This window comes from Amphiprion ocellaris, chromosome 17 (genome assembly GCF_022539595.1).
Source record: "Amphiprion ocellaris isolate individual 3 ecotype Okinawa chromosome 17, ASM2253959v1, whole genome shotgun sequence".
Lineage (NCBI taxonomy): Eukaryota > Metazoa > Chordata > Actinopteri > Pomacentridae > Amphiprion > Amphiprion ocellaris.
In genome coordinates this window covers 11,810,994-11,832,273 of record NC_072782.1, presented here as the reverse complement: position 1 = coordinate 11,832,273, position 21,280 = coordinate 11,810,994, and the positions used below count along the sequence as shown (strand labels likewise).

The following is a 21,280-nucleotide window of genomic DNA, read 5'->3' as shown; positions in this document are numbered from 1 at the left end:
GCTTTGATGAAAACATTTTGGGTCAACACTTTGCACAAAAATGAAATCATACGGACAATGCAGCTGTAACATTGACTGACCTTATTGTAAAGAATTTAGATAAGCTGCAAAAAATCAACTACAAGGCTGTTTTCTAAGAATTTACATCTCCATTCAGCACAGTCGTAAGCCAGTTTGACATCATGCTACTAAGGTAGAGGCTAAACACGGAATGTGAAAGAAAGCAAAGAAAGCTAACCCTGAACCCTTTGTCGCTGATTATATCGTAAAATTACTATATTTTTCTAGATTGTGATAATTATGTACTGAAGTATATTTCCAGCTTGCTTCTTAAACCCATTTGCCTCTCTTTTCCCCAGTTTGTGTTTAACCAGTCGGCTGGTGAAGACCCTACTCTACAACTTTATCAGGCAGGAGAAGTGTCCTCCTGCAACCCACATTTTTGAGCCAAAAGCTGAAGGTGGCTTGCTTTATGGTCTGGCATCAGGGGTGGCAAGTACGAGAACGCACACTCGCACATAAAAACAAAAGTAAAGACAAGCAGAAAGAAATAAAATGAAAATCCTCTTTTGTTGCAAGCTAGATAATAATTTTGAGCAATTACTGATTCAGATAACATTTTCCTCAACAGCCTAGTTGCTACCAAGAAAGACAAGTAGACAGATCTCTAGTCTTCATTTCTGGCTTTATTTCTTGTGGAAATTTTGAAATTTAAGTTGAAATTTAAATGGTTGCTGAAACTACCTTGTACATTCATAAAAACCTTTGCAAAGTTACATCCTGGTTGAATTTTCACCAGTTTGTTATTGCATCTGATGACTGTAATGAACATTTTAGATGCAGTCACATTCGTGTTTTCCTTCCAAACTCGTGACCGTCTAAAACAAAGCAGGCACGGCATCTCCTCAAGATGCCGTGTCACATTTTATAGCCTTGGTGTGGACGTAATTGGTGAGCAGCTCATCCAAAGTGATCTGTTTCTTTATCAGATTGTTTCATTTGTATGGTTTCTCCGTGCCCTGCAGACATGGAGAAATGAAGTATTTCCCAAGGGAAAAATGTGAAAAGCATCACATTGTGTCGTATGAATATATGCTCTTTCTTAACTTCTTGTAAACCCGACTGGAAACAGGCAGTTTCCTTCTTGGTCAACATGACCACTCGTGTTGCTCACACATTTTGCACTTTATTCAAGTGATGTCGCCACAAATCTCACACCAAAATTAAACTGGAGAATTGAAATATTCTCATGAATTAGAAGAATGACATTTAACTCCAACAAAAATAAGTTGTATACATAAAAATGTCAGGTCTTTTGGTTTCTCTCTTTGGCTGAAAAATGAGAGAAACATGACTAATCTGTGAAATGGCTTTGTGAGCCACGCTAACAGCCATGGCAGCACGGATGAAAATGATGAATCAAAAATGAACAGAGTGCTTTTTGTGTATTAAATTGGTAACGTGCTGTGTGTATGTGTGCGTTGAATGCATGTTTGTTTGAGTGTGAGAATAGGGCTGGGTTTCCCCCCACAGATAAATGCTCTTTGTCGGTTGTTGGTGGCAGATTCCTATCAGTGAGCCATCACCATTGAACCCAGCCTGTCTGTCTGTGGCCAGTGATCGGCTCGATGAGTTATGGTGCCCTGTCCTCTTCTGTAATCCCCTAGAGCCTGTCTGTCTGCAGCCGCCTCCCTTATACACACACGCGCAGACCAACAAAGACACAAGCGCTCTTATACTCAGAGCTCAGAAACAACACTTGTTTTCTTTCTCGGTCTCTCTGTCTCCAATGCATTCAGGCATTTGGGGTTCACAGAAAACACAACAAATGGGTGTTGTTCTCTAGTAACAGCAAATATCAGATAAATTCCTTTAACTTTGTAGCATGAGCAAATGTTAGGCTAAAGTAGAGCTACGTCAGCTTCATACTTAAAGTCAGTTTATTGCTTGTGGTTTGTGCTGCACAGCCTGCAAATGCAATTGCATAATGTCGTCAGTTGCCATAGAGGAGCTTTTTGAAAGCTGTGAAAATAATGCGTGATGATGTCATCAAGCTTGGCCGTGGCGATTAAAGGAGACTAAGAGTCTTGAGCCATAATGGTGCTTTAAGTTGCATGCTAGCATTCAGGTTGAACAGGTTTTCTCGATCATGTCAGCATGTTAAACTTCACTAAGTGCCATAAATTAAAACTGAGACTGATGGGAATGCTGTTCCTTTGGTCATAAATCAAATTACTGGACAAACTTAAATTATAACCTGATGATGGTGCAGGTGCCGTGAAGGTTTGTACCAAATGTCATGGCAATGCATCTGATAAATGTGGACACAGTTCACTCAAAGCTACAATAAGCAACCATATTGTTGAGGAAAAGTCAGAATATCACCACACAATGTTTAAGTATTTTTTAGAACAGTCAGTGTTGCAAACTGATGATTTATCACCAATTCTGACAAAAAGAAGCTACTATGAAAAATGTAACATCCAGCATTTTGGAGATATTAAAGTCAGGATTCCACCTTCTGCTTCAATTTGCATTATTCCTTTCTTCTTTTCTATCTTTTGTGAGTCTCCCAACTTCATGAAAATACAATACTAGGTCACTGGAGCACTGCCAAGTTTATGACTGTGCAGCAGTATAAGAAGATCTTGAAACATGTTTGAATTGTGTAAGCTGTGTTGCTGCATGCAAAGTCTGTATTGACATTTGTCAAAGTTTCATTATTGTTGTGGAGTGATGCAGTGCAGACTTCAAAGAACAGTCTTTAACCAAACAATGACAATGTGACTGTAACAAAGAGTTGATGTTCACTGTGAGAAATTCAACAACATTGGTGCAGTAATTTATTCCAATGTTGGAGAGAAGTGAATGGATGCCAATGTATGTCTGGGACTGTAGAAATATGCATTAGATACATTTAGCATTCCTCCTTAATTTAAAATGGTCAAAAGGTGCATATACAGTATACAGTTCCAATACAATATACATATTAAATCCATACACAGTGCTCCGGACAAGATAGGACATTGCATTACTTTATACATTTATTAAGAAATTACTTTTCCTGATGCCAGTGGCATATAGACAAACTCATGCATACACATCTGTACAATAAATGAGCTGCAGTTTCCCAGTCATTTTGATGTCTGAGGGGTAGGATGTCTCCTCCTGAAAGCATCTTCAAGGAGGATTATCACCCAGACTGGCAACTGTGAAGTTTTTGGTTTCCTCACCTCTCCTCTCCTCTGTTCTTAACACCTTATCACTGTTATTTTGACTGGAAAAATGTGCTGAGGCTGATGGGAATATCACTAGTTTAGCAGGTACTTAGTCAGCCAAAGTACTGTGCAAATTCAAATATGGAACTTTGTATTGTGCCACTTGAGCAGTTCCGGATCAGCAACAGTATTACATCTTAGTGGACATACATGCACAAATTTTCAAGGCAGTCGATCAATAGTTGCTGAGATATTTCACTAAAAGACAAAAATGCCAATGTCATAATGGCCTATCAATCGAACAGTCTGGATCAAAGTGCTGTGACAACCGACCAACATTGCCATCTTTAGAGCAGTGCCACAGTCATGGCTAAAGGAGGTTTCAAACTGCCTCTAATGAAAATGTTGAACCGTGTCTCTCACTCACACATACAGTAATAATTGAGCTGTTGGTCTGAAGGTTTTATGTGTGTCAACAGACACACATAAAGGTCATTCCTGTGCACTGCTCATGTTCCACATCTCTGACGTACAGAGGAGCTCTGAAGGAGTCCTGCAGGAACTCTGATTAACTGCAATCTACACTCTTAATAATCAGTTAGTTACAGCCCTACAAACACAGACAGTGTGTTGTGTCTACATGTGTGTGTATTAGGACAATATTAGTATAGCACACTTACCATAAAATGTTATATTTACAGTCTTCGCTGGGGACTGCTGTCATTTGGGTGTTATAGTGGTAAAGGATTTGTAACTTTTTATTAGGATTATAATAACTCAAAAAGAAGTCTTTGGAATGTTCTCATATGCTGTGTGTGTTTATGTTAGAAGGATTCTGGATTGGATTTGGATAAAAGTGCTTGGAGCTTTTTTATATTTGTGTGACTTTATCAGAACAGTGTGTTTATTTATTTGTCTGGACAGCGTGTTTCTCGACTTGCATTTTTTTTGGATAATCATCACAGTTTTGGCAAACGTCTCTGCGTGCATGTATCTGCGTGCTCGTCCAAAGCATTGGCCTAAAGCCCTGATGTTGTATTTCATTCGCTGTTATGCAAGTTAAATAAGTAAGTAGCACATCGTGTCTGTCTCTGTTCACCAGCCATCCCCATCTCTGTCTGCAATGTTCTCAGCTGTAACTGTGTGAAATCATTTCCAGCTTCAGCTATGTTAGTAGCACAGTTGTATGATTGGAATTACTGCAACAGAAAAAGTGCTTTGTTGAAATATTAAGAAGTACATGTCAGCTTAATTAAGACCAGAAAAAGAAGAGCTGCAGTATTGTTTAAAGAAAGTTAAGTGATAATATTTTCCCAGTTTTCTAACTACTAGTCTGCTACCTCAGCAGTAAGTGCATCACTGGACCACATTTTAGGGCTAAACAGTATGTTTAAAAAATTGTACGTGATGTTGGGATGTTCTCTTACACCTGGAGAATATGATTAGTTAGTCAGAGCGTCTCTGTAACAACACAGTACTTAATTTATAATGATATTTTGTGACACAATTTACCTTGATGAGAACAGTGCCGCTCCATGATTTGGTGATAGCCCTTGGAAATATTCTGATTTCAATATGCTGATCTGCCCTTATGTTTGATGAAGTGAGATTTGATAAGAGGTCAGAGCTTTGTCGAGTAGATGTCATCCAGCAGATGTGGATTTAGCAGAGACGGTTTATAGCCTGCTTAATATTTTCATTTGAATACAGAAAATGACTTTGTGCCCACAGTAATGTCTGGGATGGTGATGGTCATTATGTAATCCTACAATTTGGACATCATGGCTTTCTGTCCTAAAGCCAAGGCTTAGTTAACAGCTCGTGTTCTGTTGCAGAAACTTGCTGTAATTTAGTCTGCTTTTAAGCACATTGAATGCATTTTTAAATGCATCTACTGAAAAAATCAACTCCAGGCTCATACTACAAGTAAAGTAAGATTTTTCAGGTGCAGATATGTTGTGTCTCTCATAGTAGGGTGCCTTCGAAGCCTCTCAAGCCTGAAGCCCACATTCTGATTTCAGCATGCCAGCCTCTGTGTCAGTGTGTGACCTTCTCTTTTCCTCACTTTCCCCTTCCTCCTCGTCATGTCCTCCTCCTCTTTTTCCACTGGGCGGCTGGCCAGGGCCCGAGCAGCCTAAGCAGTGTGGCATTATTGGGTTTATGTGGTGGGCAGGCAGACAGGCACAGGGAACCAAGCCAGATGGATAACAAACAGCGCCCACTAAGGTAAAATAGGGCTCTGTGAATGTGTGTGTGTGTGTGTGTGTGTGTGAGAGTGCAGGAAATGTGGCTGCCAGACCGGGCTCCCTGACATCGCCGGGCCAGTCACTCTGGTGCCAGTGATGAGATGAACGGGGCTCCGTCACAACTTGGCCCTCTCTCACCAGATCTTGTTTTCTCTCACACTCAACTTCTCTTGCTGGTCTGTAGAAAGAAAGAAGATTGTTGTGTGTGTGGAGAGAGAGACAGAGACAGACTGACCAGTCAGATTATGTCATTTCTCTCTTGGGGTTTTCTTTTTGTTGTGAAAGCTCTTTGTTGATATCCTTTCGCCCAGATATAAACAAATTCTTTCCCCTCCTCACTGGAATTGCATACACATTCATACAAACAAATGTTGGAGTAGCTCTTTGCGAGCCATTAGTGAATTTAGAGGCAAACCAACATATAAACATCAAGGGAACAGGAAGGAAGAGTATTTAAACAGCCTTTATTTCACCATGCATAAGCACGAAACACTAGGATGTCACCTGTCATTTTCTCCCTGAGTTAAGGTTTTAATAACGTAGGATGCTGGTGTACATGAAGCATATCACCCTTTTAATGTCATAAACTAACATCTGTTCACTTCGATTTTTCCTTTCAGGGTCAGTAACCAAATAAACAGGTTTCATAACAGGGATCACAATGGCTTTTTAACATTATTCTTCCATCAAGGAGGGAATATGTAAATTCAGCCAGAGATTTGATCTGTTCTTCCAACCTTCACCTCTGGATGGCAACATGTCTACTTGTCTTCTCGATGAAGTCAGTAGCTTAAAGCCCTACAGCACACTGCCTCTCACTGGTGCTTGGTTTGTGCGTTTTGTCTGGCTAGACGTGCAGGAGCCAGAGACTGTCATCTGTGTACCTTGGTGTTCATGCTTCTCGTGATGCCTGAAAGCGCCAGCACCTCAGTGGCGCTGTAAGAAATTCTCTCATCTCGCTCAGTCTCACGTCCCCCAACAGGAAAAAAAACTAACCCCACTCCGGTTAGCCAGTAGTTCCAGTTTCTCTTTGTTCAGTGGCGCCGTCTATGTTGTTTCAAATTTCAGGTACTGCAAACCATTGTGCGTAACTCCATTGTGCCCACTTTGGCCTTGATTACATCAGTGTGACTGCACATACTCTTTTGCAACTCATTTCCTAGTCAAGTGTAAATCAGTTATATGGCTTAAGAGCTGCCATTTGTGAGAATACTTTAGTGCTTTCTATAGAAATATTGACATAAACTAACTGTTCTTCTGAATGGAAGCCTCCTTAGTTACCCATCTGTTAGGAAAGCTGCAGTTGTCAATCCATTCTTGAAACCTTTCACTGTACTGAGGTGATTGACAATGTGAAAGGAGTCTCTCATAACTTGTCTTTATGGAGATATACAGTCAGATTCAAATCATTGTTTAGCTGTCAGGCTTGCAGCTTTCTGTTCACATTCACGCTTACTGCTTTCACAGCATCAGTTTCTGCACCAACTAGATCCTGCGTTTAGCAATACAGCTCTTAAAACCCACTGTACACTACCTGTTTTGTGACAAAAAGCAGATAAAGTTCATGACTAAGTAGCAAGAAAAGCAGAGAGAAAGTCACAGATGTCTTTTGGGAGTTGATGGAGACCAAAAACAGAGCTAAAAGAGAGCAAATATTGGATTTGCAGTTGTCAGATTGACAAAAATATATATCCAAATGAATACAGTGATCCTCTACAAATGCAGGATGTGTTAATAAGCAACTGTTTGCTCACAGGTTCCATATAGCAACCTAAAAAATGATGTTACAGTCTTCCCAGAAGGTATTTATTGTAATCAATACAAAGCCAATAGGATTTCTTTAAAGAGACTTAGCACAGGAGCAAAATATTGTATTGTAAATGATCAAACAATACATATCTAGTTCAAAATAAACAGAAAATATTCGCACAACTCTTCATTAAAGATCTTTGTTACAATGTTTCAGCATTTTAGCCTGCTATTCTTTAGTATGCAGAACTGCTTGGTAGCATCTGGGCATGGAATCAGCCAGTTTCTGTAATAGCTGCGGTGAAAGTTTCCACCATGCTTCAGACAGCAAAGGTTTCAGTTCACCCACATAGAACATTGACAAGCTGATGTTTCTTCCTCCATGGCATACCATAGGCGCTGTATGGGATTTAGGTCAGTTCTCTGGAAGGGCAATTCTAAGGCTTTGATTTTCCTCTGAGCACGATATTTCAGCAGGCGGCTGGCAGCCCCCAGACTGTTCCCACCTCCATGCTTTACTGTACTCTCAGTGCTGTCTGGTTGAAATTCTTCTCCTGGCGTTCTTCACATAGAATTCTACCATCAGATCCTTGTAGGTTGGATTTATCTGAAAATGTCTAAGAGCTGCTGTGTTATTCTGCATGTTCTTTTGTACATTTAATCCTGGTTGATGTATTCTTTGAGCTTATGAACAGTTTCTGCCATATCTTTTTCCCTCCGTCCTTACACTCGTTAATTCCACTTCGAATGGTCAGTGAATTGAGGTGTTTGATCATTTTCTCTGAAGCTATCCTTGCTTCTGCTTCAAACCTGTTTTTCTTAATTTTATGGTTATTTTATGCAGTCCAGTCTGCTTTGGTATTTCTGGGTTTGCCCGTGTGGCCATTTAAAAATCTGCCCAACTGCGGTGGATGGATGGTTTAGGTTATAGTACAGTGATCTCCATTTTTTCTGAGCTGAGTTCACTTGTCTTTGCCATTTTCGCCATTGCTCTTAATGAATAATCTAGATAATTTATATGGGATGTATAAAGTCAGTTACCCTTCATATGAAGTAATGCAGGTGCAGTTCACATTAATGATGGGCAGGTTCCACTAAGTTTGAGGATTTGTCTACATACTGCATTTGTAACATTTGTAGGAGCTTCAATCCATGAACTCTCTAGGAGTAATCTGAGTGATTGTTTTATAGTGGAAGTCTCTTGTTTGAAACCAATCATATTATTCTATGCGTCAAATACCCATTTGTTTCATGTTACTGAAATACACTCATGAACCTCATGGCTGATAGTTTAACTGTATAAATACTTTTTGTTACCACTGATGTATTAACAACTTATTTGTTGTTGCAGGTTTAAGAAAACTGTTGGAAAGAAGCATAAGATTTTTTCTGTGTATTTGTATTTTTATCTGTGTCCAACTTGTGTGTCTCGCTCTGCAGGTGGTCTGTGGAGTGTCTTTACATTGGGTGGAGCTGGCAGCAAAGCCGGGGTAGACCAGGAGCACAACCCCTTACCTTTGTCCAATCAGAGCCTTCTGTTACTGCTGGTACTAGCCAATCTGACAGATGGGCCTGACTGGCCCAACCCCTACCGCCAGGCTATTACTTGTTTCAGAAACACACAAGGTACAGTAGATGTAGTGTTCATTTTTTGTGCTACTCGTATTTGAGACAGTTGTTTGTATGTCTGACGTGTATAAGAGGGCAAGTTGAAATGTGATAGTAACCCTGCTAATATTTACCCTTGACCATGTAGACACATCATCGCTGCCTGTGGAGCAACCTCACACTTTCCAGATCAATTTCAACAGTCTGTACACAGCTCTGTGTGAGCAGCAACGCTCTGACCAAGCCACGCTACTACTGTACACCCTGCTTCACCAGAATGCCAACATGAGGACATACATGCTGTCGAGAACTGACATGGACAATCTGGTGGGTAGGACGGGAATGACGAGACTCCGCTTTCATTTTTCCTGTCTGAACTTTTTCAGCAAAGAAAAACAGTGTTAGAAATCAATCAAAGTGTGTTTGGGAAATGCTTAATAAAACACATTATACAGTTCTTCCATGCACACTTGGATACGGCCATGAAATTGTTTCATCTAGGACCAATGCCATGGCTCAGTAAACAGGCAAGATGTATGCAGTAGCAGCTGGGGCTTTTCTGTCCATGTGGGACAGTGCCAGTTATTCCTTACAGCAGAATGAATGTACTAAGGCATTTAGTGAATGAAAATCAATCTTTAGCTCAGCATGTCAGATGGAATTGCATATGAAAATGGTAGACATTCTTTCACATAACGTGGTCTTATTGGAAGGGACATGGAAGTGGGAACAGCAATGAAAGTAATGACTATAGTATACTATAGTATGACTATACTTGTGACAATTCCCAAGCATGTGCAGGAAACAATCTTAATTTATAATCTCAGTCTAAACTGTCATGCTATTAAATTCTCTCTTTGACCTTTCTGTGTTACTCCTTATTTATAGCTTCAATAAAATATCATCATTAACAGATCTAGACTGAGATTATTAAGCAGGGGGGAAACTAATGAGTCTAGCCACTTTCTCTGCTGAACAATAAAGCATCTCTGCACGTCAGCATAATGAGCTTACGCTGCTACTGTGTGCATTCATTGCTCACCATGCCAACAGCTAACTGCTTCCACCCTGATGATGAGTCTGAGAATTTGATCTTTTGGTTGCTGTGTCTTTACCCAATCACTTTCACCATCTGTTCTACTTTCTGCCTTCCATAAATAGAAGAAATTATGCCTTTTTGAAATTGGTTTTGTAGAGAAAAAGCTCTTTAGTGGCATCTATTGCACAACTGCAGTCTGTCCCTTTGTGTTTTTAGGTGTGCCGCCTCTCGCACCATGCTTTTAGAAAGAGAGTGGTTAATTTGTGATAATAAACTACCAGCATTTCGTATCAGTTCCTCTCAACTTCTGGTTTTGCTTCCCCAAATAGAAACAACAGGAGATTCTGCAGTAGTGGTGGATTGTGTGCACATATCTAACGTGGTCATGGCAAAATCTATATGAAATCTGAAGTTTTGTAGCAAGGATTCAGTGAGTTCAACCTACATACATGCTCAGGCCTTTTTCCTGCTCTCCCACTGTGCTTTTTAGGTGTTGCCCATCCTCGAGATCCTTTACCACGTAGAGGAAAGAAATTCTCATCATGTCTACATGGCCCTCATTATTCTCCTCATACTCACAGAGGATGATGCCTTCAATCGCTCCATTCACGAGGTGGTAGGTAGTCACACATATTATTACACGCTTCACATCTCTGCTATTGCTAGTGCATTATTTGCAGTCGTTGGAATGAATTGAAGTATTCCTGATGTTTTTGACAGGCATGTCACATTTCTGCCCATCTCGCTCTCTTTTGCACAGGTATTGAAGAACATCTCGTGGTATACGGAGAGGTCATTGACGGAGATATCACTCGGCAGTTTGCTCATCCTGGTGGTCATCCGCACCATTCAGTTCAACATGACCCGGACAAGGGTAAAAGGAACACCGTCGTGCACACAATTTGTCCTCTTCCAATAATTTCTGCATTTGTCACGATAGAGCTTTCAAGAGTAAATTAACAGTAATTTGCAGTTAAATGGTAACATCATTGTTGTGTGTATTCTATCTAGGATAAGTACCTACACACCAACTGTCTTGCTGCACTTGCCAACATGTCAGCCCAGTTCCGATGTCTCCACCAGTATGCTGCCCAGCGCATCATCAGGTGAGGATGTGCTGTAGGTGTACAAATGGCAACGCAAATGGAGCAGAACAAAGGCTGATAGAATATGTTAAATGACATTTCAGTTTTTTTATCCATTCATTCTCTGTGACCTATCCCAGCACTCATCTTGTTCTTGTAAACGTATTCTGTGGCAACGAGAGGGTCAAGTCAAATACTAGGCTGAATGGCCAAGTCTATTTTTATTGTGTGCGACATTTGAAAATGGTATCCGTAGCGTTTTAAATTCAAATCTGGATTTTGACCTTTCTTATTTTTGGCTGTCTATGACTCCTAGTTGGTATAACAAATTGAGATGGGATAAAATAACACAGAAATGAATGTATTTGGCTCATTCAATGAAATATATGCCAGGCAAATAAAAATATTTCTTCACAATGATACAAAAAGGCAAAGAAGAATAGAACATTGCTTCAAAACAGCCTCGCTCTTTGCTTTGCAGTGCCTTCAGTAATGCACACTAAGGAATGTTAAGTAAATAACTACCAGCACTGTAACAATATAAATGGCATTGCAGAGAGTGTTGTCTGTTGCTATTGTCACATCGCTCACCCATGCCAACCTCATACTGTGCTCCAATTTTCTACCTCTCTGTTTGACAGTGTGAATAAGTCTGTCAAAAGTTAAGCAAATGACTACAAAGCGGTGTGCTTTGCGGCACTGTTGTTTTGTTCTGCACCAAACTCAATAGCATAGATAGTGCATATGACTATGTATTCAATTTTTTCAGTTGCTGCTGCATGTAAGCGACAGACCTTGGAACAGTGACTCTGTGAGGCTGTAAGAGAAGCCAGAATGGGTGGAAAGGATGGAAATTCTAATTCATACACAAACACACTCATTCGTTTTAATGATTCATCTTGAATCAGCACAAAATATTTATTGTTATGGGAACCTGACAACAGCTGCAGCAGAGGAGACTAAGAAAAAAGTATTGAGAGCGTAGTGTGTCTCTGCAGACAAGAACATTATGTAACATGAGGAGAAGGGTTTGGCTCATGAGGAGACGGAAGAAGAGGACAAGGTCCAAACCACACACACACACACACACACGGACATCGAGTCTTTTATGTCTGTTTGTTAACTCCAGACACACGGGAAGAAATGTTTCCTTCCCTGAAGACATGCACACATTCACGCACATTCAAGGATCCTCTTATCTTGCTGCCTGTGTCTCTCTCCATATCTGTGACTCTGTTGTTTTGAGTCAAAGAGGAACACTGTCTGTGAATGTGCACATGTCTGTTCAGCAGTGATGTAGAGCAACTGACTCCATGTCTGATGATAATGATAATGATGATGACTATGATGGCCTGGGCTGGGCTAAACTGGCTGGCTGACTGGCTGGCTGCTAGATAAAGGGAATTTCCTGCCAGGAATTTCCAAATGTCAGCCAGACAGCACTGAACTCTGCTCCATAATTTACTCTCAGAGCGAATCGTGGCTGGTACTGTTTATTTACAGGCAGCAGCAGGTTGATTTACCCTCACCACCACCACCACAGCACATCTTTCCATATTATTTCATGTTCATCCTTGCTCTGCATCAATATTTCCTATCGGCTGCCTTGTTGGTCCTGCTGTTGACTCCGTACATACTCATGCGGTTATTCATTCAGTCTCCAGACTCAACAGACACAGTGTAGACCTGTGATTAATGGTCATCTTCGCTTTCATTCTGACAGTTATTTTATAGATTCATTGATTCATTGTTTGGTCCTGCGACCGCATGGTTGTCAGCATAGACTGTCCAGTTGACTATCGCAGAAGAAATGTTCACATTTAAGAAGCTGAAATCTCAAAATGTTCGTAATTTTGCTTAAAAAATTAAAAATGCAGCAGAATAATTAATGTTCTATCAGTCAAATACACAATTCATTGTTTGAGCCCTAGTTCGGAATAGTTTTACCTAGTTACTTCTAGTTTGGAAGTTTAAGCATTGCAAATCATAATTTGCAGTAACTGGTTTGGTTTTTTCTACTGTCAGCAAGCATTCAGGCTGTGCTACCACTCCCCATACATACCTCCACTCCTCCAAAAATGAAGATTAAAAACGTTACATAAAAAAAAACTGAAGTATTTTTTTGTATATAGCTCCAACAGTCCTGCTTCTAGACAAGACAGTAGCCATTATTGTGTCACCCCTCCTATTTACCATAAAACAAGCAAAGCATGCACGGACAAGAGGAGACACATCAGTTCATTTTAAAAACACAGATCTCATTTTTGGCAGGCTGCAGCAATAAAATGCCACGCTGTATTATAGTTAATGCTCCTAACTTAATTATGTAATCTCATCACATTTTCATGAATATATTCCAATAAGGGCAGCTGATGGAACTCTGCACCGATACACATTCACCATATTATTCAAATTTTCTTAATGCTTGAGGAGCATTTAAGCAGAAAAATAACCTTGAACAGAAAATACCACAAACCTTAATGATACTGTGTGAGATGTAAGTGATCTCATACATACAAATGTGAAGTCGGAGTGAGCAGCACACAGTAATGCACAGTTTGAGTCTTCAGGCCTGCCAGAGACAGTAGACCTTTACATCTTCAGCGTGTCAGGGTGAACAACGTCTGTCATTACATCGGTCCCATAACTGATTTTGGGATCATGCCAGTGCTGTGGAAATCTTTTGTGTCACTGTTCCCCGGACTGTGTCCATCAGTGCCTCGGCATAAATGACGGACGGAACGGACCGACTAGTCACAGTGCGTTATTGTGGGCAAACGTCCCAGGTGGATCTCGGTTGGTGGTCTCTCATTTGAAATGGAAAAAAACTGAATACAAAGAACAACAGCTCCTTGAGTAGTCGAGGCTAATGGAGCCTTTGACATTAGGTCTGAAGATGACAAGCGGACCTCCACATAGCTGCTCAAATACCTTCACTTGGCCAATTATCCTGGATAAAGAATGCTGAAATCCTTGTGTTTCCAGTGCTGACAGATGGACAGGTGTAGCTCTAAGGGGCTTATCAGAGCTCCACTTATACTTTGTGTTTTTTCGCTGCTGTTGGGTTTAATTTATTCTGCTTTTTTTCCCCTTCTTGATTAACACACAAATTAAAAACTGAACACCCCTGGGTGCCAAAAGAGAGTATTAAAAAGTTGTAATTAAAGCAGAAGATTACTAATAATTTTAATAAGACTGTTTTACAAGCAAGAAAGACATAGCAAACATTTATTTAAACATGTGTCTCTTTTTAGGTGTGTTGTGTGAGCACACATGAATCGGTTTACTGTGACATGAACACTGCATCAACGCCCTGTGCGTATGTGAGTGTGAGTGTGAGTGTGAGTGTGTGTGTGTGTGTGTGTGTGTGTGTGTGTGTGTGTGTGTGTGTGTGTGTGTGTGTGTGTGTGTGTGTGTGTGTGTGTGTGTGTGTGTGTGTGTGTGTGTGTGTGTGTGTGTGTGTGTGTGTGTGTGTGTGTGTGTGTGTGTGTGTGTGTGTGTGTGTGTGTGTACATGTGTGCATTGACCCACCCTATTGCTACAACACAAGGTCACTCAAGCAGGCTGACTGACACTTGATGTATGTCTTTGTCCTGCCATCAGGTGCAAATCATATATTTCCATCACAAGCAAACAGTACACACAAACACATAGAATGAAAGTGAAACAAGTCACACTGAAATGGGAAGAGCCACTTGCATGTACAGATACAAGGGGGGAAATAAAAGCTACATGTTGTGATTGTAAATCAGTGGTAAATGAAACATAATTTGTTGCATTCTGACACATCATGTCTAAAACAGTCTCCTGCCAGCTTCATGATTATTTTGTTATTCCAGGACTCATTATTATTCATTATTTTTTACAAGCTTCATTTAGAAATCAAAATAGGTCTGTCTTTAATAATTACCTGTCCTAAATAGGGGCTTCTCTCTTTAGTTGAGGTAATTCAGGGAAGCTATTTAAGTATTTGTGGCACATTAATTACAACATGTGCAGTATGTCGATTGTGTTTTTGGGTTCTTTGGTCTTCATTGAAGTGCATCATTTATCTGTCACTGGGGTTCTCATTCCTTTCCCTCTCTCTGTGTCTCCCCTGCAGCTTATTTGCTTTGCTTTCCAAAAAGCACAACAAGGTTTTGGAGCAGGCAACACAGTCTCTGCGAGGCAGACAGGGAGACAACACAGCCTTGCCAGACTATGTGAGTAGAACAGACACACACACTCACTCGCTCTCAGTTTGCACTAAGTTTGTTGATGGTTGCCAAATTATGTCTACATGGATAAGGCACAGTAATTTAACTTGGGCATTTGTGACAGTGTAGTAAGTGTGAGCTTACATGTATTTGCATTTGAAGCGGTTGTTTAGTTTAGCATTTAAAAATGTGTTTAAAAATGACCATCAGTTCATCTGTAGTGTTAGTAATGAATTCTCATTGACTAAAGAAATGCACCTATTTGCTTTCTTGCTGACAGTTTGATTGCTATTACTGTCATATGTGTCTATTAAATATAAAGCTGTATTTTGCAGCCAGTTAGCTTAGCGTGAAGTCTCTCAATAACTTCCCGACCATGGAATTGTTCTATGTGGATGATGCCCATGAAATCAAAAATTTTACCATTAAGCCAAGAAGATATAATGTGTTTAGAGGTGTAGGTTGGTGGATTTTGTTATCTTTTAAATAAAGCCAGACTAGCCATTTCGCATAAACTGTATATTATAGATGTATGAAGCAACCATGACACCACCCAGTGTCTAGTAGACTACTTGACAGTCGGCATCTTAGTCTTTTGAAACCATATGTAAAGAATGAGGAGTGGATCTAAGAACACAAATTGTCAATCAAAAGATTCCCGCGCCCCAAAACAAACCCTGCTTTATCATCTGTTTTTTCTAAAGGCGACTTTTATTTACAAATTAAACATGATACTGCATTATGCAAAAAAATGTTTAAACCACCAATTGACACAATAACCTAATGAGAAAAATGTTTACTGAGGTAAGAAATCACTGGAAAAGTAAGGTCATTTTCTCATAGACTTCAATACAGTTGGGCTTCTTTTTGCAACCAGAGGAGGGTCCCCCTACTGGCCATTAGAAAGAATGCAGGATTTAGGTACCTCTACAAAGGCTTCAATTATCAGATCTGGAGAATACATTTAAACTAGTCTAACCAGATGCTGGCTTTAGCTTTATTTAACATGCACACGTGACTGGTTTTGACCTTGTCATAAAACTCTTAGCAAGAAAGCAAATACATGCAACTATATGATGATGTTATGCTAACATTTTATAATAGTCTGAAAAGCAAGCAATAATCGAAACATTTAATTTCTTAGCAGTAACAAGCAAAATACTAATATAAATACTGTTGTATTACAACTAACAAGAACATCATGTTCTGCTAGACTTGATTTGGCCTGCTTTGTAGCATTTTCATCATGTTTTCATAACTCTCATTGTCTGCTGTAAAATGAAAAGCTATTTTATAATCCTGTTATATCAATCGGTTTATATTTAATGAAGCATTGAGCATTTATGAAACTGAGGGTTGCATGTTCAATTTTATGTCAAAGTTATTTTATTTCAGAAAAACAACTATTATGAAATTTCTCAGAAACTGTGCCAATCTAATGTTGAAATCTTCTGTTGGTGGAGCTTAAATCGCTAAATGAATTATTATTATGTTCTAATGCAGTCAAGTATCTATAGAGCTTCATAGTGGCTACACCTGATGAAGGCATTCTGTTGACTATTGACAAATATTGTATAAGATTATTTGCGTTCAGCCATCCCTGCCTTCAGGTCCTTCTGTCTGCCTCTCAGTCTGGCTGTCTCATTAGATTTGCATGGTTTTAGATAAGTGTGTGTACGTAACCATATTTGTGTGCATGTGTTTGGGGGAGGTCCCCATAGATGCCCTTAGGTGTTGGGGAAACATGAGTGTATTTGAGTGCTCCTCCAACCATGTAGTGTCTGTCTGATGAGCCTCCTTTCAAACCGACATCTTTGCACACACATAAACACACACTCATAAAAACATATAAAATGCAATTATCCAGCTTTGTTTTGATGCCTTCTTCCTTCAGGGCCTATTTTAATGCTCTGTTTTATTTGCATACATGCGTAATCACACCCTATGTATGACCGCAAATGGAAAAGTAAGATATAGGGAGATTACTTTTCCATGATTAAATATTCTCCTTAAAGATATCAGTTCAGCCAGCTGTTCCCATAGGAGAGTGCATTCAGAGTGAATACAATATTAGTGAAAAATATAATGTGATAAATACACGTACTTAGAGTGAGGGGTCAAAGTGAAAGGTCACTTGCATAACAGCACTGCTGCTTTTGATAGAGATTCAATGTGTTGCTCAAGGACACTTGGTAGATTTTCAGCAGGATTATTTCATGAGAATTTTGCAAAGGTTTTCTCCTTGACTAATGTCTGACATCCAGTCTGGGTCATAGACTTTTAAGACAGAGCTGGTCAACTTTTCTGATACCGTTATCCTTGAGCTTAGACTATACTAACTCAATGTGACATTGGTTCCCATGGCATCCGCATCTAAAAGTCAACTTTGAATTTTATTGACATCTCTTGATGAAAGGGAACATACTGTATTGTTTGACCTCTGAGCATATGCGCACACACGCACACACACACACACACACACACACACACACACACACACACACACACACCTTGAGAAATGAATTGAGTTTAATTATGTCTTGAATAGCGGTTGAGTTTCATGTGCATTCAAGTAGACCTGCATCAACGGCTTTTCCCATGTCTTTCCTAGTAAATATCTTTAGTGTTTTTGAGCATGTTTTTCAGATGTTCATGGTGCTGAGACCATTAGTATTTGTGGTTTTGATTGAAACTAAGCGGATAAATTACAGTAAAACTGCTATTATTTGTTGTATATAATCAAAAACTGCAAGATTATGGAATTTCCCATTAGTCTATGCTTGTACAAAAAAGCAAATGCCAGTGTGCTTGCATGTTAAACTAAGATGCTGTACATGGTAAACATTATACCTGCTAAACATCAGCCTGCTAACATGCCAAAGGTAGCATTTAGCTCAAAGCACTGCTGTCTCCAACTACAATGGTATACAGCAGACATACAATAATGAGGAGGTGCGCCATAATGTGAAGATACCTTTAGGCTGTAGACTCTTGTATTTATTATTTAAATTGGTGGTTGGCCTAGATATAGGGTTTAAATGGTAAACCTCGTCTAACAATTATTTTCATCGTTGGTCAATTATTTCCTAAACCCTCAGAACCTCAAGCAGTTTATGGTTGGTTTTTTCTCCTGTTACGTTTTTACACACTATGGGCTCTTTTTTTTTTTTTTTAACTGTAATATAAATTCCTGCACCTCTTTGGAAACAGCAAAACCTAAAGTAGTCTCTAGTGCAGCATGACACAGCCATAAATCATACAAAGGGAAAAACACAAGTTGAATTCAAAAATGGAAAGAACGGGAATCAACAAGTACAACTTGTCTAATATCTGCTCCATGTAAACACAGCCTGCAGTTTTGCCCAGTTTTGTTGAAAAATCCCTAATTTTATTAGAGTCTGGTTATACCAAATGCTTGGTTGTTGACAATTATGTAAAGAGACTCGTTTTCATGAGATTTTAAGCTTAGATTTGGTTGGATGGAAACCACACATCACAGTTAAAGTTCAAGATGTGAGAAAGTTGAATATCTGAACATTCCCTCTATTTTTACAATTTCTTACTCTGATTTAGAGTGTAAGTTTGTAACTTTTTCGTCTTTAGTAACATGTTTTTCAAACCAGCTGGCTGGTTTTAAGGGGTTGACATGGTTAATTAACTGACTCGTTGTGTAAAATCCCAGAGAATATCTTCAAATAGCTGTTTTTTTAAGCAATGCTTGATACAATGATCACATAATTTATCCAGAAATAAAAAGTGCAGCTGAAGCAACAGAACTGAACCAGTATGCTGTATATTAGCAAGTTTTAAAAAGGGCATTGACGGTAGTGCTGTGTGGCTCTGAATGTGTATCACGACAGCTTACATTGTCTACGAATATATACTAGATTTTAAGTGAATGTGTAGCTCATTTTTTAATATCCTCCGAGAAATGAGATTGTGAATGAAAAATAAATGGTTAAATGTTTGATGTAATAGCCTATATGAGAGAAAGATACCTTGATAGAGAAGTTAATGGTTGCAAACATTATCTACAAGCTAGCCATTAGCTGACTAGCCATTTATCTCTACCCTCTTCCATTAGTTTTAATCTTAAACTGAAGTTTCCATTAAACCTCATGCATAGCATTTCTTATCTTGACCAGTTACAATGACCTGCTGGCTGAAGTTTGTCATTGGTTTGAGACAAGTGACATCTGAAGGAAGGGCTGCTGTCTCATACCGACTGACTCCTTTGTTTCCTCCATCTCTGGCCGTCCTCTCCACCTCCGGTAGTGCTGGATGTGGCAGCGTAATTGAAAACAGCCCTCTTTGGTGTTCCTCGCAAACCCCTCGTCTTAACTTGGGAGGTGTGGAAGTTTGGAGAACTATAGGGAGAGATACAGAGGAGCAAAATGTGAAGAGAAACAATAGAAAGAGAAGAAGCAGGCAGAAGGAAAGGAGAGAAGAGGGGGGTTTGGGGTGGGTTTAAGTGTGTTTTTGTGACAGGCATCTGGAAACAATGTAATTTGGCTGAGTCTGGCTCTGAAGAGAGAACTAATGTTTGTTTAATGTGGGATTGTCCTGGACGTGTAATTGCTCTCTTTACGAGGGAGAGACTGAGAGGAGGATATGAAAAAAATGTCGTCAAAGGCCCTAAACTGTGGCTTAAAGCTGGGTGCATGCTGCTTATGTGTTAATGTCTCTCTCTTTCGCTCTGTCTCCTTCTCTATTTTCCTCCCTCCCTCTTGATGTCTGCCTCTCGGTCGCTGTCTCTCTTTCATATATACACACTGAGAACACACCCCCTGTCCCTGAATGTGTTTGTGCTGCTGTGTCTGGTTAGTGTCAGGGAAGAAGGAGTGAAGGGCGAGGGCCCCTCGAGCCCCCCAGGGAACATCCAGAGGCTCCCTGTCCAACCAGGGCAGCTCTCATGGGGCCCCACAGTTGCTCTTTGCAGCCTCTGCACCCCTGATCACAGATGGTTTTTTTCTTGCCTGTTGGGATATGTGAAGTGACGTGCAGTATGTGGCTGCGCTTACAAACAAACATAAAAAACAAGGAAGTATGTGCCGTGTTGCATTGCATTGTGTGTCACTGTTTATGCTCCCAGCCAGCGGTAATGGTAATGTTACTTCTCTGCCTCTTAGTCTGTTTACTGTTGCACATTTCTGGGAAGAGACTACAAGCGCATACACACAAACACACACAGAGCCAGGAGCATGTTGGACCACCCTGTCTATGTGTTTATGTGTGCCGGTTGAGTCACAATCTGTGATCTCTTTTTAATAGCCGGAGTAGACACATGCATTAGCTTTGTAGCACCATTCCTCTTGTTTAGGGGGAAAGCAGAGCCTGAGGATATATCAACAGATTATAAACATTATGCCTTCTGTTTATTATCAGTGCTTTCAGGAATTTGCCACTTTCTTATGAGGCTACAAAATTATTTTTGTAAAATCCACAGTCATCCATTAAAGCTACCGTCGCCCAACTTGAAATTGTGTTCCTGAAGTTGTTTATGAAACAGTCTCCGATGTATATGTAGGTGAGTAGTTTTCATCAGTCAGGCAGCACACTGTTGTTTAGTTCATTTGAAGTTTCCTGCACATATTTTTTTCTGTACTTATTTACGATTTTCCACTGCTTAAGTGTGTTTTATTTTGTCAGTTGACTCAGACACACTTTACACTGTAATTTATGTTCCTTGTACATGAAACAAGATTTTAAATCTCAACGGGATGGTTTGCTCTCACAGCAATGTCATAAGAAATAAGTATCTTGCTGGTTAGCACTTTATTATTTTGCATTTATAAGCAGTACCTAAAATATAATTACTCAACAATAGCACACTATAGTGTAGTTATACACAGACATGCAAATGGTCAACCAATATGTTTTTTCAGGGCTGAGACTAATACTGATTATTACTAGTCAAGGAGATTGATGATTTCGAACATTCGAATATACATTTGCAGGAAACATGAACCTCTTGCTGTTGGTATTTAGAATTCACTCCAACAACACCAACACACAATTTCATTTAAAAGCCTTTCTTTTCTTTTTTACATATGATTGATTAAAAGACATCTTTCAAAATTCATCCATCAGTGTTGATATGCTGTTATCATGTTATAAATCAAATGTATAGCCAGAGAGT

General features: G+C 39.7%; 1 protein-coding gene across 2 annotated transcripts in view; it reads left to right on the top strand.

Moving 5' to 3' along the window:
- Nucleotides 1-21,280, top strand: part of dym (dymeclin) — a 60,197-nt gene that overhangs the window by 14,540 nt on the left and 24,377 nt on the right. For both annotated transcript variants that reach the window (XM_035955222.2, XM_023285585.3), the window contains exons 8-14: nucleotides 360-496; nucleotides 8,654-8,839; nucleotides 8,970-9,148; nucleotides 10,351-10,476; nucleotides 10,621-10,734; nucleotides 10,872-10,966; nucleotides 15,048-15,147. In XM_035955222.2, coding sequence (XP_035811115.1) covers nucleotides 360-496; nucleotides 8,654-8,839; nucleotides 8,970-9,148; nucleotides 10,351-10,476; nucleotides 10,621-10,734; nucleotides 10,872-10,966; nucleotides 15,048-15,147 — 937 coding nt within the window. The remainder of the gene's footprint in view (nucleotides 1-359; nucleotides 497-8,653; nucleotides 8,840-8,969; nucleotides 9,149-10,350; nucleotides 10,477-10,620; nucleotides 10,735-10,871; nucleotides 10,967-15,047; nucleotides 15,148-21,280) is intronic.